This window comes from Saccopteryx bilineata, chromosome 5 (assembly GCF_036850765.1).
Source record: "Saccopteryx bilineata isolate mSacBil1 chromosome 5, mSacBil1_pri_phased_curated, whole genome shotgun sequence".
NCBI classification, from domain to species: domain Eukaryota; kingdom Metazoa; phylum Chordata; class Mammalia; order Chiroptera; family Emballonuridae; genus Saccopteryx; species Saccopteryx bilineata.
In genome coordinates this window covers 34,635,769-34,656,935 of record NC_089494.1, presented here as the reverse complement: position 1 = coordinate 34,656,935, position 21,167 = coordinate 34,635,769, and the positions used below count along the sequence as shown (strand labels likewise).

General features: G+C 40.5%; 1 protein-coding gene across 1 annotated transcript in view; it reads left to right on the top strand.

Annotated features, from left to right (window-relative positions):
- The window catches only part of LOC136337564 (aldehyde oxidase 4-like), an 88,587-nt gene that overhangs the window by 56,031 nt on the left and 11,389 nt on the right, over positions 1–21,167 (top strand). The window contains exons 21-28 of the mRNA XM_066278903.1: positions 7,462–7,586; positions 10,479–10,612; positions 11,790–11,877; positions 12,180–12,266; positions 12,460–12,651; positions 14,080–14,307; positions 17,205–17,300; positions 19,523–19,651. Of these exons, the coding sequence (XP_066135000.1) occupies positions 7,462–7,586; positions 10,479–10,612; positions 11,790–11,877; positions 12,180–12,266; positions 12,460–12,651; positions 14,080–14,307; positions 17,205–17,300; positions 19,523–19,651 (1,079 nt within the window). The remainder of the gene's footprint in view (positions 1–7,461; positions 7,587–10,478; positions 10,613–11,789; positions 11,878–12,179; positions 12,267–12,459; positions 12,652–14,079; positions 14,308–17,204; positions 17,301–19,522; positions 19,652–21,167) is intronic.

Genomic DNA, 21,167 nt, shown 5'->3' with positions numbered 1-21,167 from the left:
TTCTTGGGGTATATTCTTAAAAGTGGTATAGCTGGGCCAAAAGGCAGTTCGATTTTTAATTTCTTGAGAAATCTCCATACTGTTTTGCACAGTGGCTGCACCAGTCTGTATTCCCACCAGCAGTGCAGGAGGGCTCCCTTTTCTCCACATCCTCGCCAGCACTTATTCTGTGTTGTTTTGTTGATGAGCACCATTCTGACTAGTGTGAGGTGATATCTCATTGTGGGTTTAATTTGCATTTCTCTAATGATAAGTGATGTTGAGCATTTTTTCATATGCCTATTGGCCATCTGTATGTCCTCTTTGGAGAAGTGTCTATTCATTTCTTTTGCCCATTTTTGATTGGATTGTTTGTCTTCCTGGTATTGAGTTTTACAAGTTCTTTATAAATTTTGGTTATTAACCCCTTATCAGACAAATTGTCAAATATATTCTCCCATTGTGTTCTTCTCCCATCCAAGTACTAACCAGGCCCGACCCTGCTTAGCTTCCGAGATCAGACGAGATCGGGCGCGTTCAGGGTGGTATGGCCGTAGACTATTCTCCCATTGTGTAGTTTGTCTTTTTATTCTATTCTTATTGTCTTTAGCTGTGCAGAAGCTTTTTAGTTTGATATAGTCCCATTTGTTTATCCTGTCCTTTATTTCACTTGCCTGTGAAGATAAATCGGCAAATATATTGCTGCGAGAAATGTCGGAGAGCTTACTGCCTATGTTTTCTTCTAAGATACTTATGGTTTCACGGCTTACATTTAAGTCTTTTATCCATTTTGAGTTTATTTTTGTGAATGGTGTAAGTTGGTGGTCTAGTTTCATTTTTTTTTTGCAGGTCGCTGTCCAATTTTCCCAACACCATTTATTAAAGAGGTTGTCTTTACTCCATTGTATGCTCTTACCTCCTTTGTCAAATATCAGTTGTTCATAGAGCTGTGGGTTTATTTCTGGGTTCTCAGTTCTGTTCCGTTGATCTATATGCCTGTTCTTATGCCAGTACCAAGCTGTTTTGAGTACAATGGCCTTGTAGTATAACTTGATATCATGAAGTGTGATACCTCCCACTTTATTCTTTCTTTTCAAGATTTCTGAGGCTATTCGTGTTCTCTTTGGTTCCATATAAACTTTTGGAATATGTGTTCAATATCTTTGAAGTAAGTAGTTGGTATTTTAATCGGTATTGCATTGAATTTATAAATTGCTTTGGGTAATATAGACATTTTAATGATGTTTATTCTTCCTAACCATGAGCACGGTATATGCTTCCACTTGTTTGTATCTTCCCTGATTTCTTTTATCAATGTTTTATAATTTTCCAAGTACAAATCTTTAATCTCCCTGGTTAAATTTATTCCTAGGTACTTTATTTTTTGGTTGCAATACAAAAGGGGATTGCTTCCTTATTTCTCTTTCTGATAGTTCATTGTTAGTGTATAAAAATGCCTCTGATTTCTGAGTATTAACTTCATATCCTGCCACCTTGCTGAATACATTTATCAGGTCTAGCAGCTTTTTGACTGATGTTAGGGTTTTCTATATACAATATCATATCATCTGCAAATAATGATAGTTTTATTTCTTCTTTTCCAATTTGGATGCCTTTTATTTCTTTTTCTTGTCTGATTGCTGTGGCTAGGACTTCCAGAACTATGTTGAATAAGAGTGGTGAAAGGGAGCACCCCTGCCATTTTCCTGATCTTAAGGGGATTGCTTTTAATTTTTGCCCATTGAGTATGATGTTGGCTGTGGGTTTGTCATAGATGGTCTTTATCATGTTGAGGTATGTTCCCTGTATTCCCACTTTGCTGAGAGTTTTGATCATGAACAGGTGCTAGATTTTATCAAATGCTTTTTCTGCATCTATTGAAATTATCATGTGGTTTTTATCCTTCCTTTTGTTTATGTGATGAATCACATTGATTGATTTACAAATATTGTACCAGCCTTGCCTCCCCAGAATAAATCCCACTTGATCATGGTGTATGATTTTTTTCATATATTGCTGGGTCCGGTTTGCTAATATTTTGTTGAGGATTTTAGCATCTAAATTCATCAGGGATATTGGCCTATAATTTTCTTTCTTTGTGTTGTCTTTGCCTGGTTTTGGAATCAGAATTATACTCGCCTCATAAAAGGAGCTTGGAAGTCTTCCTTCCTCTTGAATTTTTTGAAATAGCTTGAGAAGGATAAGAGTTAGTTCTTCTTTGAATATTTGGTAAAAATCACTTGTGAAGCCATCAGGCCCCGGACTTTTCTTTTTTGGGAATTTTTTGATAACTGTTTAATTGGTCTGTTTAAGTTTTCTGATTCTTCCAGATTAATTTTTGGAAGATTATATGTTTCAAGGAATTTGTCCATTTTATCTAGGTTGTCTAGTTTTTTGGCATACAGTTCTTCATAGTATTTTCTTACAATATTTTGTATTTCTGTTGTGTCAGTTGTTATTTCTCCACTCTCATTTCTAATTTTATTTATTTGAGTCCTTGCTCTTTTTTTCTTGGTGAGTCTGGTTAAAGGTTCATTGATTTTGTCTATCTTTTCAAAGAACCAGCTCCTAGTTTCATTGATCCTCTGTATTGTTTTTTAGCCTCTATGTCATTTATTTCTGCTCTGATCTTTATTATTTTCTTCCTTCTACTACCTCTGGGCTTTACTTGCTGTTCTTTCTCTAGTGCTTTTAGATGCAGGGTCAATTTGTTTATTTGAGCTTTTTCTAGATTTTTAAGGTATGCCTGTAATGCTATGAACTTCCCTATCAGGACTGCTTTTGCTGTGTCCCATAAATTTTGAGTTGATGTATGCTTGTTATCGTTCGTTTCTAGGAACTTTTTTATTTCTACTTTGATCTCATTGTTAACCCATTAGTTATTTAATAACATGCTATTTAGTTTCCAAGTGTTTGGGTATTTTTCAGTTTTTCTGTTGTGGTTGATTTCTAGTTTCATGCCATTGTGATCAGAGAAAGTGCTCGATATCACTTCAATCTTCTTAAATTTGTTGAGACTGCTTGTGTGCCCTAACATGTGGTCTATCCTAGATAATGTATCATGAGCACTTTGAGAATATACAAAGAATGTATATTCTGCTGCTTTAGGGTGAAAGGTTCTGAAGATATCTATTAAATTGAGTTGATGTAGTATGTCCTTTAAGTCTGCTGTTTCTTTGTTACTTTTCTTTCTTGAGGATCTATCTAGTGACGTTAGTGGGGTATTGAAATCCCCTACGATTATAGTATTGCTGTTGCTCTCACCCTTTAAGTCCATCAAAGTCTGCTTTATATATTTAGGTGCTCCTGTATTAGGTACGTAGATATTTATAACGGTTATATCTTCCTGTTGGATTGCTCCCTTTATCATTATGTAGTGACCTTCTTTATCTCTTACTATATCCTTTGTTTTAAAGTCCATTTTGTCTGATATAAGTATTGCTACCCCAGCTTTTTTTTTTATTTTCATTTGCGTGAAATATTTTTTCCATCCTTTTATCTTCAGTCTATGTGCACCTTTTGTTTTAAAGTGTGTCTCTTGTAGATAGCATATGTATGGGTCCTGTTTTCTTATCCACGCAGCTGCCCTATGCCTTTTGATTGGATCGTTTAATCCATTTACATTTAAGGTTATTATTTATATGTAGTTGTTTATTGCCATTTTATTCTTTAAAACTGTATTCCTATTTTGCTATATTCTTTTTCTCCTTTGATCTGTTTACAACAGGCCCCTTAGCATTTCTTGCATCCTTGGTTTGGTTGTAGTGAATTTCTTGAGGGTTTTTTTTGTCTAGAAAGCTTTTTATTTCTCCTTCAATTTTAAACAATAGCCTTGCTGGATAAAGTAGTCTTGGTTGTAGGCTCTTGTTCTGCATTACTTTGAATATTTCTTGCCATTCCCTTCTGGCCTCAAGTGTTTCTGTTGAGAAGTCAGAAGTCATCCCTATGGGGGCTCCTTTGTAGGTGATAGGTATTTTTTTTCTAGCAGCTTTTAATATTTTCTTTTTATCACTTAGCTTTGTTATTTTAATTACGATGTGTCTTGGTGTAGATTTCTTTGGGTTTCTCTTTAATGGAGTTCTCTGTACTTTTTGAACTTGTGAGATGTTTTCCTGCCTTAATTGAGGGAAGTTTTCAGCTATGATATGTTTGAACAAAGTCTCTATCCCTTGTTCTTTCTTTTCTTCTTCAGGAACCCCTATGATGCAGATGTTATTTTTCTTCATGTTGTCACAGAGCTCTCTTAGGGTTTCCTCAGACTTTTTGAGTCTTTTTTCTTTTTTCTGCTCTTCTTCCATGCTTTCATTTATCTTGTCCTCTAACTCTCTGATTCGATTCTCAGCTTCATCCGTCCTGCTTTTAATTCCTTCCATTGTGTTCTTTATTTCAGATTTTGTATTTGTCATTTCTGACTGATTCTTTTTTATTATTTCAATGTACTTTTTTATATTTGCTATCTATTTAGGTGTTCGTAATGACCATCAATTGTTGTTCTAATATCTTTGAGCATCCTAACAATCATTATTTTAAACTCTGCATCTGGTAATTTGGTTATATCTGACTCATTCAGGTCCTTTTCTGGGGATTTCTCTTGATTCATTTGTATTGCACTTCTCTGCCTTCTCATTTTGTCTGTGTAAAAGAAGATTTTGGCCACTAGAGTCCACTGGGTGTGGCCTCTGTGTGCCTTAGGTGTGGTCTGTCTGCAGGCCCACCTCCGCCTCTGCTGTTGCTGCCTACGGCATTTGGGTATGGGCGTTGCCAATGCCTGCCCACTGGGGCTGTTGCTGTGGTTTCTGCCTCTCCTTCACGGGAGAGGCTGTGATCACATGCTCAGGTGTACAAACCTCGGTAGCCTTGGCCTTTGCCCTGCCCCTTTGGGTGGCGTTATGCTTGGCCCTGAGGACAGGGGTGAGCACCTTTGCTCAGCTGTGGGTCTCCACCTGATTCTGGGCTTTTGCCCAGCCCCTACAGGAGGAGCCCACTTGTGGGAAGGCTGCAAGCCTTGGTTCCACAGGCCGGGCGGGACTGCATGCCCACGCTCAGAAGTGGGACTCCACCTGTTCTGGGCTTTTGGCTCTACCCCTATGGGAGGAACCGGCTCCCAAGTCAGGCCACAGGCCTTGGTTCCATAGCTGGGGCAAGGCTGTGCTCCTGTGCCCTTGCTCAAGGATGGGTCTCCACCCCTTCCATGGCTCCTGCCCTTCCCCCGCATGCTGGATTGCAGGTGGCTCGGAGCTGGGCTTGACCATTTCTGCACATCCCCTCCTCCCCAGCTGGGCAAGACTGAGCTCACACCTGGGCTTCAGTGGTGGCCAGCCAGCTTCTGCCCTTGCTGACAGAACTGCACTTCCACATCCCACTGCTGCCCGCCCTTGAGCGAGTTCTCAGCAGTGTGGGTGGGGGGCGCTGCAGTTCAGACCCTAAGACTCACTACTGTAGTCCCAAAAGCTCCCTCCTTCTAAGCCACTGTGTTCTGAGTGTCGCAGGAGAGCTTGTTTGGCTGGTGTCCTGCTTCCCTTTGCTGGTATTGCTGTTTCCAGGGGAAATATTCACTTCAGATTTGGGGAGTGACTCGCCCCAGGGGTTAGGGTGGCTGTCTCACAAAATGTTTCTTCCTGTGCCTCCTAGATTACACTCTCTTCCTGCTACTCCAGTCCTTTCCTCTCTCCCTGTCTCCCAGAACCCCAGGTGAGTGGTTGTGAGAGAGGTTTCCTGTGCGGTCCCTTTAAGAAGAATCCTGGGTCTGAGAAATCAGTCTCTTTCTCACAAACAGTATCTTGTCTTGTTTCCAGCTAAATACTGTTCTTACACCTCTTCTAGGCTCTGGGGCTGCAGGCTGGGACTTTATTCCTGGGACTCAGAACCCTCCCCTTTCTGCTAAACTCACTTCCTGCCACACGAGTCTCTCCCAGCTGCCATTTGCTCTGGGGAGCTAGGCAGCCCTCTCCACGTTTCTGCTTTTCCTACCAGTCTCAGTGTGCCTTCTTCAGTGTTCCTTGGTTGAAGAGTCCCCTTAGTTTAGTCCAAAGTTGGTTTTTCCAGATGATGGTTTTTAAAATTAGTTTGTAATCCACTTTGGTTCTGGGAGGTGGAAGTTTGGTACGTCCGCCTATTCCATCACCATCTTGTCTTCCTCCTTGACCCTGACTTTTCTTTCTTAATTTTTGTTGTTGTTGTTTTTCTTGGGATTTTTTATTTTTTGTTCTTCTTTACATCTGACCCTGCCTTTTATTTAGGTTTACTTTTTTTCTTTCAATAATTTTAGTTTTTGCTATAATGATCTTGCACATCCTCCTTAATATTTATTCCTAGCATTTGATGTTTTATGATGCTCCTGTAAATGACATTTTTATTTTATTTTCTCCTTCTTTGTGTCTAATATATAAAAACACAATTAATTTTTGTACATTTATTATATATCCAGAAAATTTGCTTCACTCTTTTAATAGTCTCATAAGTCTCATGAATTTTCTATGTATGCAAGCATATCATAAGTTTCATTTATCTTTTCCAATCTTGATACTATTGTTTGTGTGTCTGTTTGTTTGATTGTTTGTTTAGGGAAGTTTACTTAACTTTTTTATGTCTCATTTTCCTAATACTTGCTTCATAGGATTTGCATAAGGATTAAATGAATTATCTGTAAAGTGCTATACCTCATAATAATACCTAGCGTATGGTAAAAAATTTGGAGTTCTTAAATAAGTTAGGCTTTAGATGAAAGTCAGTATCTACATACTAAAAACAAAGGGTTTTTTGTGGGTTTTTTGCATGACTCATATTCATTGTCCCAAGAAATAATTTCAAGAAATCCTTTAAATCCTGGAAAAACAATTCACTTATTTTAACTACACAGGAATCTTTTGGCTAGATTTAAAATAAAATAAAAATATTGTCTTCTAGTATTTAAAACTAAGTCCAAATACCTCTCTTGGTACAGCCAGAAAAATGATTAGGTTGTTTTAAACGAGTCAAAAATCTCAGATGAACCAGTAAGAACAGGCTGTCAAATGGGTAGGGAACAGTTCTGCCATTTTAAACCTTTATGTTCTTTAGCAAGCTACTTATCCTCAGCGTGACCCAATAATCCTAATGTGTCCTAATGGAGGTAACTATTATTATTACCCACATTTTACAGATGAAACGAGGCTTTAATAACTTGGTAAACTCCCTGAGCAAGGAGATGACAGAGCCTGAATATGTAGCCAGGTTGTCTGTTTGTCCGGGTCCAGCACATCACGGATCTCACCACCAACCAGACAGAGGAAGAAACTGACACCAACAGAAGGGGATGAATTACCCATGATCACACAGCTGATTGGCATAGTGAGGATTAATTAGAAAAAGAGGTTTAGCCAAATGATATAAAGTCTATTTCTCCATAAGCTGAAACACCTTGCTCTTTATAAACCAAACATCGTTGAGAGCCTCTAATGTGGGACTTCCAAGTAAACACTGTCCCTTGTTTATGCTTTTCAGGTGAGGTCCACGTGGAAGGACAGGAACATTTTTACATGGAAACACAAAGTATCCTGGTTATCCCAAAAGAAGAAGATAAAGAAATGGTGTTACATGTTGGAACACAGCATCCAACCAATGTACAGGTAATAGGGTGTTTTGGAAGATGAGACTCCAGATGACGCTGTGGGGTGAGGCCCTTAGAGCCAGGCATTGCGCTCCAGGGACCTTTTGATCTCTCCCACTCCCACGTCTCACACTCCCTGCGCACTTGTCTCTCGCTGACCTCCAGAACAAGAAAAGTGGGCGAATATTCTCTTAAAAAGGCAGACCTTTTAAAGAGATCTGAAATATTTGCTCCCTTCCAAATACAAGGCAAAGTTCATCTTACCCTATAACAATTAATGATGTAAAACTTAATTTCAGGGAGGTCAACACCTTAGTGTGACATCTACATTTCCCCTTGTGGTTCATCTGCATTGTTTTTCTCTGTGAATTGGTAGTATATGTGTGTTTAAATTTTCTTCATGTTTCCTTTATGTTGCTCCTCTCTATGAATGTTTCCATGTATATGTATGTGATGCACCTGTAAGGTCATCACGTTTCTAAGATATTTTATCCCAGCACAAGAGCATGTGAATGCCAGGCCTTTCTGGTAGTTGGCATACAGAGCATTGTGTTACTCCCGAGTCTGTCGCAGTCCAGGCCAGCTATCCTGGCACTCTCTGGCAGGTCACAACACTGGCTGGCCTCCAGGAGCCTATTGTCACTGGCCCCTGGCCTGTCACTATACTAGCCGGGCCACAGCTGCCTATGGCAGTACTTCCGGGCCTGTTGTGGTACAGGCTGGCCCCTAGCTGCATATTGTGACATTTCCTGGCCTGTTGTGATATTGGCCGGCTTTTAGCTGTCTGGTGTGACATGGCCCAGTTTATCTCTGCCTGTTGTGATGTTATCCAGCCCCGTAGTTGTTTGTTGAGACATTTCTAAGTATTACTTCTTAATTCATTACTATACAAGACCATGTCTATATTACGTTATGTACAGGTTACTTGACCAGGAATTCTGAAAACTGAATTTCATGTGCAGCTTGTCAAATACCTTACTGCTTTACATTTTGAACTTTGCACATAAATACATCCACATGCTCTCACTTTTGCCAATAAAGACGGCACTGCTAAAAAAAAAAAAAAAAAAAAAAAAAAGTGATAAAGCATTGCATCCTGAGGCAAGTAAAGAAAATCTATTGATATTCCCTTCTGATATGTGGAGTGGTATGTTCTAGAACAGTGCCAGGTGCAAGGAAATACTTAAATAATTACCACCAGGAGCAGGAGTGAGGACAAGCCTCACTGAAGGGAGAAGCTGGGGGCTTCCTGGTAGAGCACAGTGAGCTGGTACCTTGAAGTCCTACAAAAGTGGGTCAGCTCAGTGGGAGGAAGAAACTAACAACTGGCATTCAAGGCAAAATGCAAGGGTCGGAGACTGATGCTCAGCGGGGATGTGGCTGCAGCTGCCATAGTTGCAAATTCTGAGCTGAACAAAAGAGTGAAAAGATATGTGTTTTGCCCCTTAGCAGCTACATGATCTCCTACATGTCACCAGGCGTCAAATCTTTTCTATAAATAGAGAAAGGTGACAAAAATCATCTCTGGTGCCCCTTTTAGTAGAGAATATGTGTCTCTGGGCTCTGAACAGATAATGTGTACGTCCTAAGGTCACCATTAATATCTACCATCAACACATCTTAGAGCAGTGGTCCCCACCCTTTTTTGGGCCACGGACCGGTTTAATGTCAGAAAATATTTTCACGGACCGCCTTTAGGGTGGGATGGATAAATGTATCACGTGACTGAGACAAGCATCAAGAGTGAGTCTTAGACGGATGTAACAGAGGGAATCTGGTCATTTTTTAAAAATAAAACATCATTCAGACTTAAATATAAATAAAACAGAAATAATGTAAGTTATTTATTCTTCCTCTGCAGACCAGAACCAAATGGCCCACAGATCAATACCGGTCAGCGGCCTGGGGTTTGGGGACCACTGTCTTAGAGTACAACCATTTAGTCCCATAATGGCAGCACTTTCCAGGGGTAATTAAGACATTGGTACCCACAGCTCACATCCCAGAACCAGAGCAATATCAAAAACAGTCTCAGCAAAGGATTTGAATAGACATTTCTCTCAAGATTTCATATGAATGACTAATAAGCACATGAAAAGATGTTCAATATTATTACTAGAAAATTCAAATCAAAACCATAGCAATGCCACTTCACACCACGTAGAACAGCTATAATCAAAAGGACAGACAATAACAAGTGTTGGTGAAGATATAGGAATTTAGAACCTTTTTACATTGCTTTTGGACATTAAAAATGACAGTCACTTTGGAAAATAGATTGGCTATTCCTCAAAATGTTAAAAATAGAATGACCTTATAACCCAGCAATTTCATGACGAGTTATCTACCCAAAGAAAATAAAAACATATATCCATACGAAGACTTATACATGAATGCTCATAGCAGCATTATTCACAGTAGCCTAAAGTAGAAACAACACAAATGTCCATCAACTAATAAATGGATAAGAAATGTGATACTATCTATACAATGGAATATTATTCAGCTATACATGAAATGGAGTACTGCTACAGCATGGATGGAGCTCAGAAACAATGCTAAGTAAAAGAAGCCAGTCACAAAACACCACATATTGTATTATTCCACATATATGAAATGTTTGGAACGGGAAACTATATAGAAACAGAAAGTGAGTTAGAAGTTGCTTAGTGCTGGGGCATTAGTGGGAATTGAGTTTGGGGGAGATTAGAAGTGACTGATTAATAAATTCAAGGTTTCTTTGAGAATGCTTAAACTGTTCTAAAATTAGATTGTGATAATGGTTGCACAGTCTGTCCATAGTTTATTTGTTGAATTACTGAATTTCCTTTACTAGGAGAGGGAAGTACATGGATGGGGAAGTAAACTATTCAGTTGCACTTACGTGGCTTTGCGGACTTACCTCTTGCAGGAATTTGTGGCTGCAGCACTAAATGTCCCAAGAAATAGAATCGCCTGCCGCATGAAAAGAACCGGAGGAGCATTTGGGGGAAAAGCAACTAAGCCTTCTCTGCTAGGAGCTGTCAGTGCTGTGGCCGCCCACAAGTAAGAGCCGCAGTGACAGCTATCAATGTCAGAAGCACTAGCAGGGCGGGGACCACTCACATCCTTCCAGCACTACAGCCCAGTGTTTATTCCACTGGTCGTAGCCTTTCATTCCAAAGGGTGTGGTTAGCATGTGGGTGAAGGAACACGGGACCTGGAGCCAGAGGACCTGTGTTCAAGTTCCCACTCACTCACAAGGTTACCTCAGGCAAGTCGCCTCTTCTCTCACCTATCAAGTGAAGAAAGTAATATCTACCTATTTCACAAGATAGTTGTGTAGAACAAATGTAATCATTATAAATGTTGACTGGTTGCACAGATATAACTGTGTATTATTTCTTCATGAACTGCATTGGCTTTCACTCTTTAAAATGTCTGTTTCAAATTGTTAAAATAAACCAAGCTGAGGTGGCTGAATGGAGGGAGAGTCAAAACCCCAGCCTTACATGGGACACATTCTGTCATGAAACACAGCAGGGTCTGCTGCTGCCTGGGAACGTTCACTTAGCCTCCACGTCATCCGGATAGAATAACCAGACATAGTAATAGCCATGATTTTGTGAACCTTTTACATTCCAAAGTTCATTAAGTATGTTCAGGAAAAATTTAACGTATCCTAGGCTATAGCTATGAAAAGGAAACCTGTGAGCATCTGAGTTCATTGCGCTTTCCAACAATGACAAGGACTGAGCTGTAAGTGCAGGAGAGCAGGCCCTGGGAGCACTCCCGCAGAAGCCAGGGGAGTCCCTGATGGGCTTTATGAAAGGGGAGTGTGAACGAGATGGGGTAGAGCTCAACAGAGCATTGGTTCTCAATCCTTTCAGCCTCACACTCCCCCTATGGCCAGTATTTTAATGCCCACTTTAATATCCAAAGTGACATCATAATTAAACAATGCTTTAATTTGATGTAAAAAAAGAAAAAAAATAAAGTAACTTGTAAGCAAAAATGAATTATTTCAACATCAAAATTCACCGACATGACTAAACTAGAATAATAATAGTAATTGTTTCTTTTTTACATTTTAATGTCTCCACAAACTTCCAAAATGTTTTAGGTGTATTATTTCCCCCACTAAAAACCACTAAGCTAGACTATTTCCAGTCCCCTTTCACCTTCTCCATATTTCTACAACTTTATGAAACATCCAGTGTATTAACAGAGTCACTTCCTGTAGGACTGGCTGCCCAATCCGGTTTGTTCTAGAGCGTGGTGATGACATGCTGATAACTGCTGGCCGCCACCCACTCCTCGGAAAATACAAAGTGAGTGAGAACAAAAATCCCAGGAAATTGCCTACAACCTTGTCCAGTGATAACCAACCAATAGTAAAGAAAATTACTAAATATCATAACAATTGAAGGGAATATTGGATGCTACCTAAAACTGATTAAAACTTTTGTTTGGGGTCACATGGTCAGCCTGGGTACCATTCTCAGTGTTCCTCTGTTCACTGTCATGTTCATAAGCTATGCACGGACTGACAGTTCTGATCAGATGTATTTGTATACAGCATGGTCTGGTGTAAAAACTACTAAGAAAATGGTTTTATTATATCACTTTGCAGATTGGATTCATGAACAATGGAGTAATCAAAGCTGTGGATCTTGAACTTTATATCAATGCAGGATGCACTCCTGATGAGTCTGAGATGGTAAATAAGAAATATGTCCTTCCTGTAGGTTACCAGTTGAGTTGTGTGTGCCATACTTGATTTGCATGAATATTTATCTTACAAATTTTATACATTCTTTGAAGGACTTGCATTACAGATAAAATTTAGATAAGTGGTTTTGAATATTTGATAGATGTGAAGTTTTGTTTTGTTTTGTTTTGTTTTAAATCAGGTCTTAGAGTTCGTCGTGCTGAGATCTGAAAATGCATATTATATTCCTAATTTCCGGTGCCGGGGTAGGGCTTGCAAAACAAATTTGCCATCCAACACTGCCTTTCGAGGATTTGGCTTTCCCCAAGTTTCAGTGGTAGTTGAAAATTACATCACTGCTGTGGCATCTCAATGCAACTTACTCCCTGAAGAGGTAGGTAATCGGTTGAAATCCCCTAACAAAACTCTAACATTATTGGTTCAAATATATCTTGTGTACCTACCTATAGAATTGTGTCAGAATCTTAAATTCAAAGAAATAAAGTATGTTATTTATGTATCAGTAAGCTTTTGCTGTCTAACAAGTTAATCACAATTTAGTGGATTAAAATAACAAATAGTATTATTTCTGATATTGTGGGTCAGCCAATGGGTAACTCTTCTGATCTGAGTCAGCTAAATTAGAGTTTTATGGTTTAAGACAGTTTTACTTCCATGTCTGATGGTCATTGACTGATTAGTCTAAACAATACCTCAGCTAGGAAGGCTAATATCTGCTCCCCAGCATCTCTCATCCTCCAGTAAGCTAGCCCAGATTAGTTCTCATGGTGATTCATAGATTTTCCAGGAATGGAAACAACATGGCAAGTCCTAGTGCATGAGCACTTTTCGAGTCTACACTTGCATTGCATGTGTTGTCCTATTGCCAAAGCAAGTCACAGCGCTAATTCCAGAATTAGTGTGCAAGCACCCAAGGGCATGTATTGGAAGATTGGTGTTATTACAGCTATTTGTGCAAACATTCTACCATAATTCAGATTTTGAGGAGCCAATCTGAGAACAGCTAAGAATAAGAAATATTGTATAGAAGTTTGAGCCATGCTTGACCAGGTGATGGTGCAGTGGACAGAGTGTCGGACTGGGATGCTGATGACCCAGGTTTGAAATCTCAAGGTCACCAGCGTGAGCGCAGGTTCATCCAGCTTGAACATGGGCTCAACAGCTTAAGCACTGGGTTGCCAGGTTGATCATGAGATCATAGACATGACCGTGGGCTTAAGCCCAAAAGTCGCTGGCTTGAAGCCCAAGGTTGCTAGCTTGAGCTCAAGGTCTCTAGTTATTGGCTTGTGCAAGGGGTCAATGGTTCAGCTGGAGCCTCCCTGTCAATCCACAGATGAGAAAGCAATTAATGAACAACTAATGTGCTGTAACAATGAGTTGATGCTTCTCATCTCTCTCTCTTATCTGTCTGCCCCTGTCTCTCCCACTTTCTGTCCCTGATTCTCTCTCATTCACTAAAAATAAAAAGTTTGATTCAGGAAAATTGTCTCAACACTAACAAAATTTTTCATAAGACTCATAAAGTATCTACTGTTTCTCAGGGTAATTATAAGGTTGAATGAGATCATACACTTAAATTACATACAACCTGGAGCATATGAAGTGTTCAATAGTACTTTTGTTATTGTTATCATTAAGTTTACATAGTTACATCTGCACTTGCATATTTACAGCCATTTAAATAGTTGTTTCCTTTTTAGAAAGACATTCTTCATGTCAGGTATATAACAAAAACAACCACATGCTTCACATATGGAATAGCCTATATCCTTGAAATGCTTTTTTTTTTTTTTTTTTACAGGTTAAAGAAATAAACATGTATAAGAAAATTAGCAAAACAGCCTACAAGGAAATATTTAATCCAGAGCCCTTGCGAAGATGCTGGAAAGAGTGTCTGGAGAAATCTTCCTTTTATGATAGGAAAAGGGATGCTGAGGAATTTAACAAAAATAATTACTGGAAGAAGAGGGGACTTGCTGTGGTCCCCATGAAATTTACTGTTGGGATACCCAAGACCTACTACAATCAGGTGAGGTTAGGAGAGATGAGTTCCCAGAAAATGCTCTTCTTCTCTTCATGGTTAGCTGTTAGAAAAAGGCTGTTATGAGCCACTAGCAGACATGACCACCAGACATGGAAATGAAGCTGACTTTCTCTCTGGAAAACGAAGAAACTAGGACAGTTTCTTATGAAACAAAATGGGTTCAGGCAAGCCTTGGAGTCCATCAATATCAGGGAAGACCTGGGGTGACTCAGTGCCAGGGACATCAGAGAGCAATCAACTGATACAGTCCAGCTCAGGGGGGTCTGGCCTTGGGGAGGGCCCCAAACATGAACATTGAGGTATGGGGTCCATGAAAGGATTTGGGGGAAAAGAGGATCACTTTCTCTCTTTCATAATTCCTTAGTGACAACTTAGTAAGGTCATTTGAAGACAGAGCTTTATAAAACACATGAGAATAGACAGAGCTCCTCTATTTACACAGAAACCTGGAATTATAGTTCTGAGGCTTCATGACTACTGTGCCTTCTTTTTAGTTTCATCTTAACAGTTTTTTGTGAGGTTCTGTTTCTGATTCTACCATTTATTTATTTATTTACTTACTTACTTTCTTATTTCTAGTGCCATCAATCTTTCAAATGTTCCCATAGACCAGTGGTTGGCAAACTGCGGCTCGCGAGCCACATGCAGCTCTTTGGCCCCTTGAGTGTGGCTCTTCCACAAAATAGCACATGTGGGCACTACCTCGAAAAGGAATGTACCTGCCTATATAGTTTCAGTTTAAAAATTTGGCTCTCAAAAGAAATTTCAATCCTTGTACTGTTGATATTTGGCTTTGTTGACTAATGAGTTTGCCGACCACTGCCATTGACAAACCTCACAAAAGAATAAATTCAGGTCCCCTCATGGTGTCAGTGAGAAATGCCTAAGCTGTCTCTTACCAACATTACCTCTGTTCACTCCTTGGATTCCACTAATCAGGTCGAAAGCAAAATGATAAGGAGGGTGAGCAAGGTCAGAAGTGCTTCATGCCGGGAGCAGATAATCAGTCCTTCTCCACCCGGGAATATTTCTGAAGCCAGAATAACATTCAAACCCCAATTGAAAAGAAAATTTCTGTGGACTCTCAACACTGCTTAAATTATTTATTTTAATGTTAACAACTGAGTATAATCACAAAGAATAAGTTTCTTAGCTCTCATATCTCTACAAAACACTAGTGAATTTGGAAATTAAATAAAAGTAGTACAATAAATGCCAGTAGTCTTCAATATACTAACATTAACTTAATATGGTGGGTGATGTTGCTTTTCTAAAACTGAACCCTCACTCACAAAGGATAGTGGTCCTGGCTGCTGCTGTAGTTCAAGTGATTGTAAAGTCTTAATCTTAAATATCAGTGTAAGGTGTGATGACTCGCTGTCCTAGCTCTTGTCTCCAATATGCCTCACCCATGAAAGTAGTCCTCCTAGGTACTTATACAATCATCTACATAAAGTCTAACGTGGGCTCTGAAAGCATGTGGCCATTACCGTTAAATATGGTCATCTATTACTCTTGTTAGGTGATCTTAAGATGAAAATACCAAGTTAAATGTTCCAATAGAGAGCTTGCTGGTCCTAAGACTATAGTCTCACACCCAGGAGACGGGTGTAGCTAAACTAGTTGATATTTTGAATTTGTAGTGGTAAGAACACAGGCATCACCAGGAAGATGGAGGTTCCCAGAGGGGAGATGCAGGGTTCTGGGCCGTGTGCATGAGCATGTGATGGGGATTTCTAAAGACAAGTTCTAAAGACTTGCAGAACCACTGGACAAAGTGCAACCTCCTCCTTCTCTTTCTGATCAGTCTGGTTGCTGGAGCCTCATGCCCAGCCGCAGAGAGGGACAACAGCCGTGAATCTGAAGGAGGCAGCAGAGCGTAGATGTGGAGGACTCTGGCTCAAGTTAGGACTTGCGGGCTCCATACTTGATTTTACCACAAACTAGGCACTGGGTTTAGCCACGCCTCTTCTTCTTTAGGCCTCTATTCCCTCACATACAACGTGAAGAATCTGGACTAAATCTGTTGATTCCAAACATGGTGAATCATCAAAATCACTTGGGAGCTTAAAAAAATGGGTAAGAAGCCCGACCAGGCAGTGGCGCAGTGGATAGTGTCAGACTGGGATGCGGAGGACCCAGGTTCGAGGCCTTGAGGCACTGGCTTCTCTAGTTTGAGCAAGGCTCACCAGTCAAAGCCCAAGGTCACTGGCTTGAGCAAGGGGTCACTCAGTCTGCTGTAGCCCCGCAGTAAAGGCACATATGAGAAAGCAATCAATGAACAACTAAAGTGTTGAAATGAAGAATTGATGCTTCTCATCTCTCTCCCTTCCTGTCTGTCTGTCTCTATCTGTCCCTCTCTCTGTCTCTCTCTGTCTCTGTCACACACACAAAAATTGGTATTTTGGTTCCACCTTCAACCTTAAACCAAACTGGAATTTGGCTCTGAAGGTGAGCAGCATTTGTAAACTATTAAAACATCTCAAATTTCTTCCAGCTCCTTTAGGATCCAGTGGAAACTTTGCCTGGAAATTTACATAGACAGGTTCCATTTGCTTTAAAATTAATTTTTGAGTTCAAGGAGAAAGAATAATAAAATATTCTATGAGTGGTGCTTTGGGGAGATAGCTTCTGAGGCAACCACACGAGGCCTCCAGTAGCAGGAGATGGTGGGAGTGGAGGTGAGCCACCACTTTGATCTACAGTGGTGGTGTTCAAGTCTGGGGTCATTGAAAAGAGTTGTCTGTGGCCACCGATAATGGCTTTATTCTCCAGTATAAACAACAAGAGGGTGACTCAGTAAAGCAAACCATTCATCTGGCAACCTAAGCAACATCTGGCTGTATGGGTTTCCACACTGGTATTACAATTATCCCCAACAGGCCGCTGCTCTAGTCCACATCTATACTGACGGCTCTGTCTTGTTGACTCATGGAGGCTGTGAAATTGGACAAGGCCTCTACACCAAAATGGCCCAGGTGAGATAAGTATCCATTTTCTCTACTGTGGAAGAGTATAACTCTGTACAGTCAGTTTTACATGCTTTTTGTTGTTGTTGAGCAGTAGAAATACCATTACACCAAATGCACAGGTCAATTATAACACTCAGTTTAATATCAGGAACATAAGAATACAGAGAGCTGATGAAAGTGGGTATTAGAATTGAGAAAATATGTTATAGTGTCCTTTCTGCACTCTGAAGCACCAAGTCCATAAGTCTGAAAAATGTGATTCCAGTTTTCAAAGATAAACTAGTTTTCAGCTTTATGGCAACTGCTCAAAGCTATGCTATGTTAATTCAAATCTTCATTAGAAATAAATGTGTTTAATAGGATAAGAAATTATGTTCTCAGAATTCATAATCCTCTTAGAAACACCACATTATGGGCCATTATGTGGGTTAATTCAATAAAGTCTTTCTAATACTGCTGAAAATACAAGAGATTATTTGCAATAAGAAAGTTTCCCTTTTTTTAATACTATATAAAAATTTGTTCAATATGAAATTTGAATAAAAAATGTGAGTACATGGCAGCAAAGCTTTTCTCTCAATGAGAAATAGAAGATTCTTTTCTTTTTTTAGTGAGAGAAATGGAGAGAGAGACACACAGACAAAGGAAGACAGCAAGGGAGAGAAATGAGAAGCATCAACTTGTAAGTGAGGCACTTTAATTGTTCATTGATGGCTTCTCATACATGCCCTGACCAGGAGGCTCCAACTGAGCCAGTAACACCTTGCTTATGCCAGCAACCTGAGGCTCAAGCTAGTGACCTTGGGCTTTAAGGCAGCAACCTTAGGCCTCAACCAGTGACCATGAGGTTGTGTCTATGAGCCCACACTCAAGCCGGTGACCATGGGTTTGAAACCTGGATCCTCAGAGTCCCAGGTCGATGCTCTATCCACTCACTGCACCATCACCTGGTCAGGCAGAAGGTATTTTCTTTAAGGAAATAATATTATTTAATAATGTACTTGAAATTAGGAAATTGTAAACATCCAGAGTTTTCTTTGAACAGATCTTGCTTCTTTTTTGTTTTGTTTTGTTTTTCTGTTTTAATGAGAAGAGGGGTGATAGTGCAACAGACTTCTGCATGCGCCCCAACTAGGATCCACTCAGCAAACCCATCTGAGGCTGATGCTCAAGTACCAAGCTATTTTTATCACCCTAGGCTGATGTGCTCCAATGGAGCTATCCTCAGCAACCAGGGCCACAACTGAAGCAATTGAACCACTAGCTGCCAGAGGGGTTAGGGACAGAAGGGGGAATCGTGGGGGAGTAGCAGATGGCTGCTTCTTCTGTGTGCCCTGACTGGGAATCGAACACAGGATATCCATATGCTCAGCCATCCATATGCTGGGCCAGTGCTCTATCCACTGAGCCACCAGACAGGGCCAGATCTTGCTTCTTTTAAACAAAACCTTTATTCCTACAAAGTGTCCCATAAAAAACCTAAACTGCTAAGTGTCTCAAAACCATGAGGAGAAGATGAAGGTAAAGCTGTAAGACTGGGACCTCAGCCTGGCTTGTATGTGTCATACTAAACCAGATGTCCCAGAGTGACCGTACTGACATGTGGCTTCTATGAAACTGGTATGAAAGAAAACACATGGTTGACCACCTGTCTCTGAAAAGGTATCTTTCGCAGTGCTGTTTAAAAATTTATAAACTCATACTCTACATAAAAGACCCAAGATGCTACCTTAAATTTTTGTCCTGAATGAATAGGCAGGTTTTGTACTCTGTTCAAAAAAGAATGTAGCCTGACCAGGTGGTGGTGCACTGCATAAAGCAGTGTGGAAACCCGGGAGTCGCCGGCTTGAGCCTGGGATCACGAACATGACCCCACGGTCACTGACTTAAGCCCAAAGATTGCTGGAATGATCTCAAGGTTGCTGGCTTGAGCCCAAGGTTACTGGCTTGAGCAAGGGGTCACTAGATCAGCTGGAGTCTCCCAGTCAAGATACATATGAGAAAGGAATCAATGAACAACTAAGGTGCTGCAACGAAAAATTGATGCTTCTCATCTCTCTCCTTTTCTGTCTGACCCTGCCTATCTCTCGCTCTCTCTTTCTCTCTCTCTCTTCCCCTCTTGCTTAAAGAGAAAAAGAGAGAAAGAATGAATGTAAAACTTTTTAATTGGGGGGGAGAAAGACTCAGAGTCACTGACATCAACAGTGTTTCTCTTCTGCTTCTGGCAGGTGGCTAGTCGAGAACTGAACATCCCCATGTCGTATATACACCTGTCAGAAACAAGCACTGTCACGGTGCCCAATGCCACCTTCACAGTAACATCCATGGGAGCAGACATCTTCGGGAGAGCGGTGCAGGTGACTTTTCTTTCATGTCTCAGTCATCCAGTGACAGTGATGGAAATAACCTTGTCCCACTGCTTCTTATACGGGAACTGAAACTGAGGCCAGGAAAGGTCAAGTGGCTGGTTTTAGGTCACTCTGCTAAGTGGTTGAGACTTCAAGGGTTTGAAGCTCCCTGTGTGTGCTTCTTTGTCCATCCCTTTAAATAAAGTCTACCTGCAATGTCTCTAATCAATCTAAGATTATTAAAACCCACTGACCACTTTTATTTGCATCAATAATTAAAATGTCTAGTCCTAAATTCCAAAACTTATTTCATCTTGCAGAATCTCTACTACTTAACAGTTTGGGCTGCAGGTAGAAAGGGGGTGGGGAGCCTTCGCTACATTTCTTTCCTTGCACCCCCCCCCACACACACACACAAGCTCCTTAGCCTTCATTTCAGCTCCTTGTAAAATCCAAGAAAGAACCTGACCTGTGATGGCACAGTGGATAGAGCGCCGACCTGGAACGCTGAGGTCACTGATACGAAACCCTGGGCTTGCCTGGTCAAGTCATAGATGACAAGTAAACAATGAACAACTAACCTGAAGCAACTAATATTATACTTTAGTACTTCTCACTCCCCCTCCTCTCTCTGTAAAATTAATAAATAAAATCATTAAAGTCCAGGAAAGAGAGCACAGAAGAAAGGCAGAACTTTCTTGGCTGGCTCAGTGTCACTTGGCCTTGTTGTATTGGACGCCTTCCCTTGTGGATGCCATTGTGAGCTCCTTAGACAGTCTCTCATTATGACCATGGCGTGGGCGGTGCCTCTCCTATGGCTTTAACCACTTGTAACCTGCCCACCCCCGCCCTAGCCCCAGGTCACTCCCAGCCTCTTTCTACTGAGGCACCTCACCCCTTGCAGAAAGCCCTTATAGGTGGGGAATTTTCAAAACCTGGACACTAGACGGTGCCAGCAATCAGGAGGAGAGGCAAATGGGGAGTTATAACTTAATGGTTAAAGTTTGTTTGGAGTAATGAAAGCAGTGTTGGAAATAGTAGTGATAGTGGCACAGAACAAAAAAAATATGTATAAAATAAGACTGTTTCAAAGTCAATGGGTAAAGTTCAACTAAACAACATGAAAACTTCTTTTAGGACAATGTAAATATCACTCGGCCACCTGTGAGACATAAAATTCTTCATCTGAAGTCTTAAAATGCAGAAAATCTCAAAATGAAGCCTTTCCACACACTGCCTTCCACGGTCTGGTTTGGGCAAAGCTGTGTCCAGCAAATTCAGAGAGTGCTCCCTGTAGGGAAAGGAGTGACAGCTTGTCCTCTGTTTGCCCTTCGGGCCTGCAGCTCTTCGATGGGCTTCCGTGACGGGTTGATTATGAAGAGTTTTTTTTGTTGTTGTTGTTGCTTTACAGAGACAGAGAGAAAGTTAGAGAGAGGGATAGACAGGACAGACAGACAGGAACGAAGACATGAGAAGCATCAATCATTAGTTTTTCGTTGAGCATTGCGACACCGTAGCTGTTCAT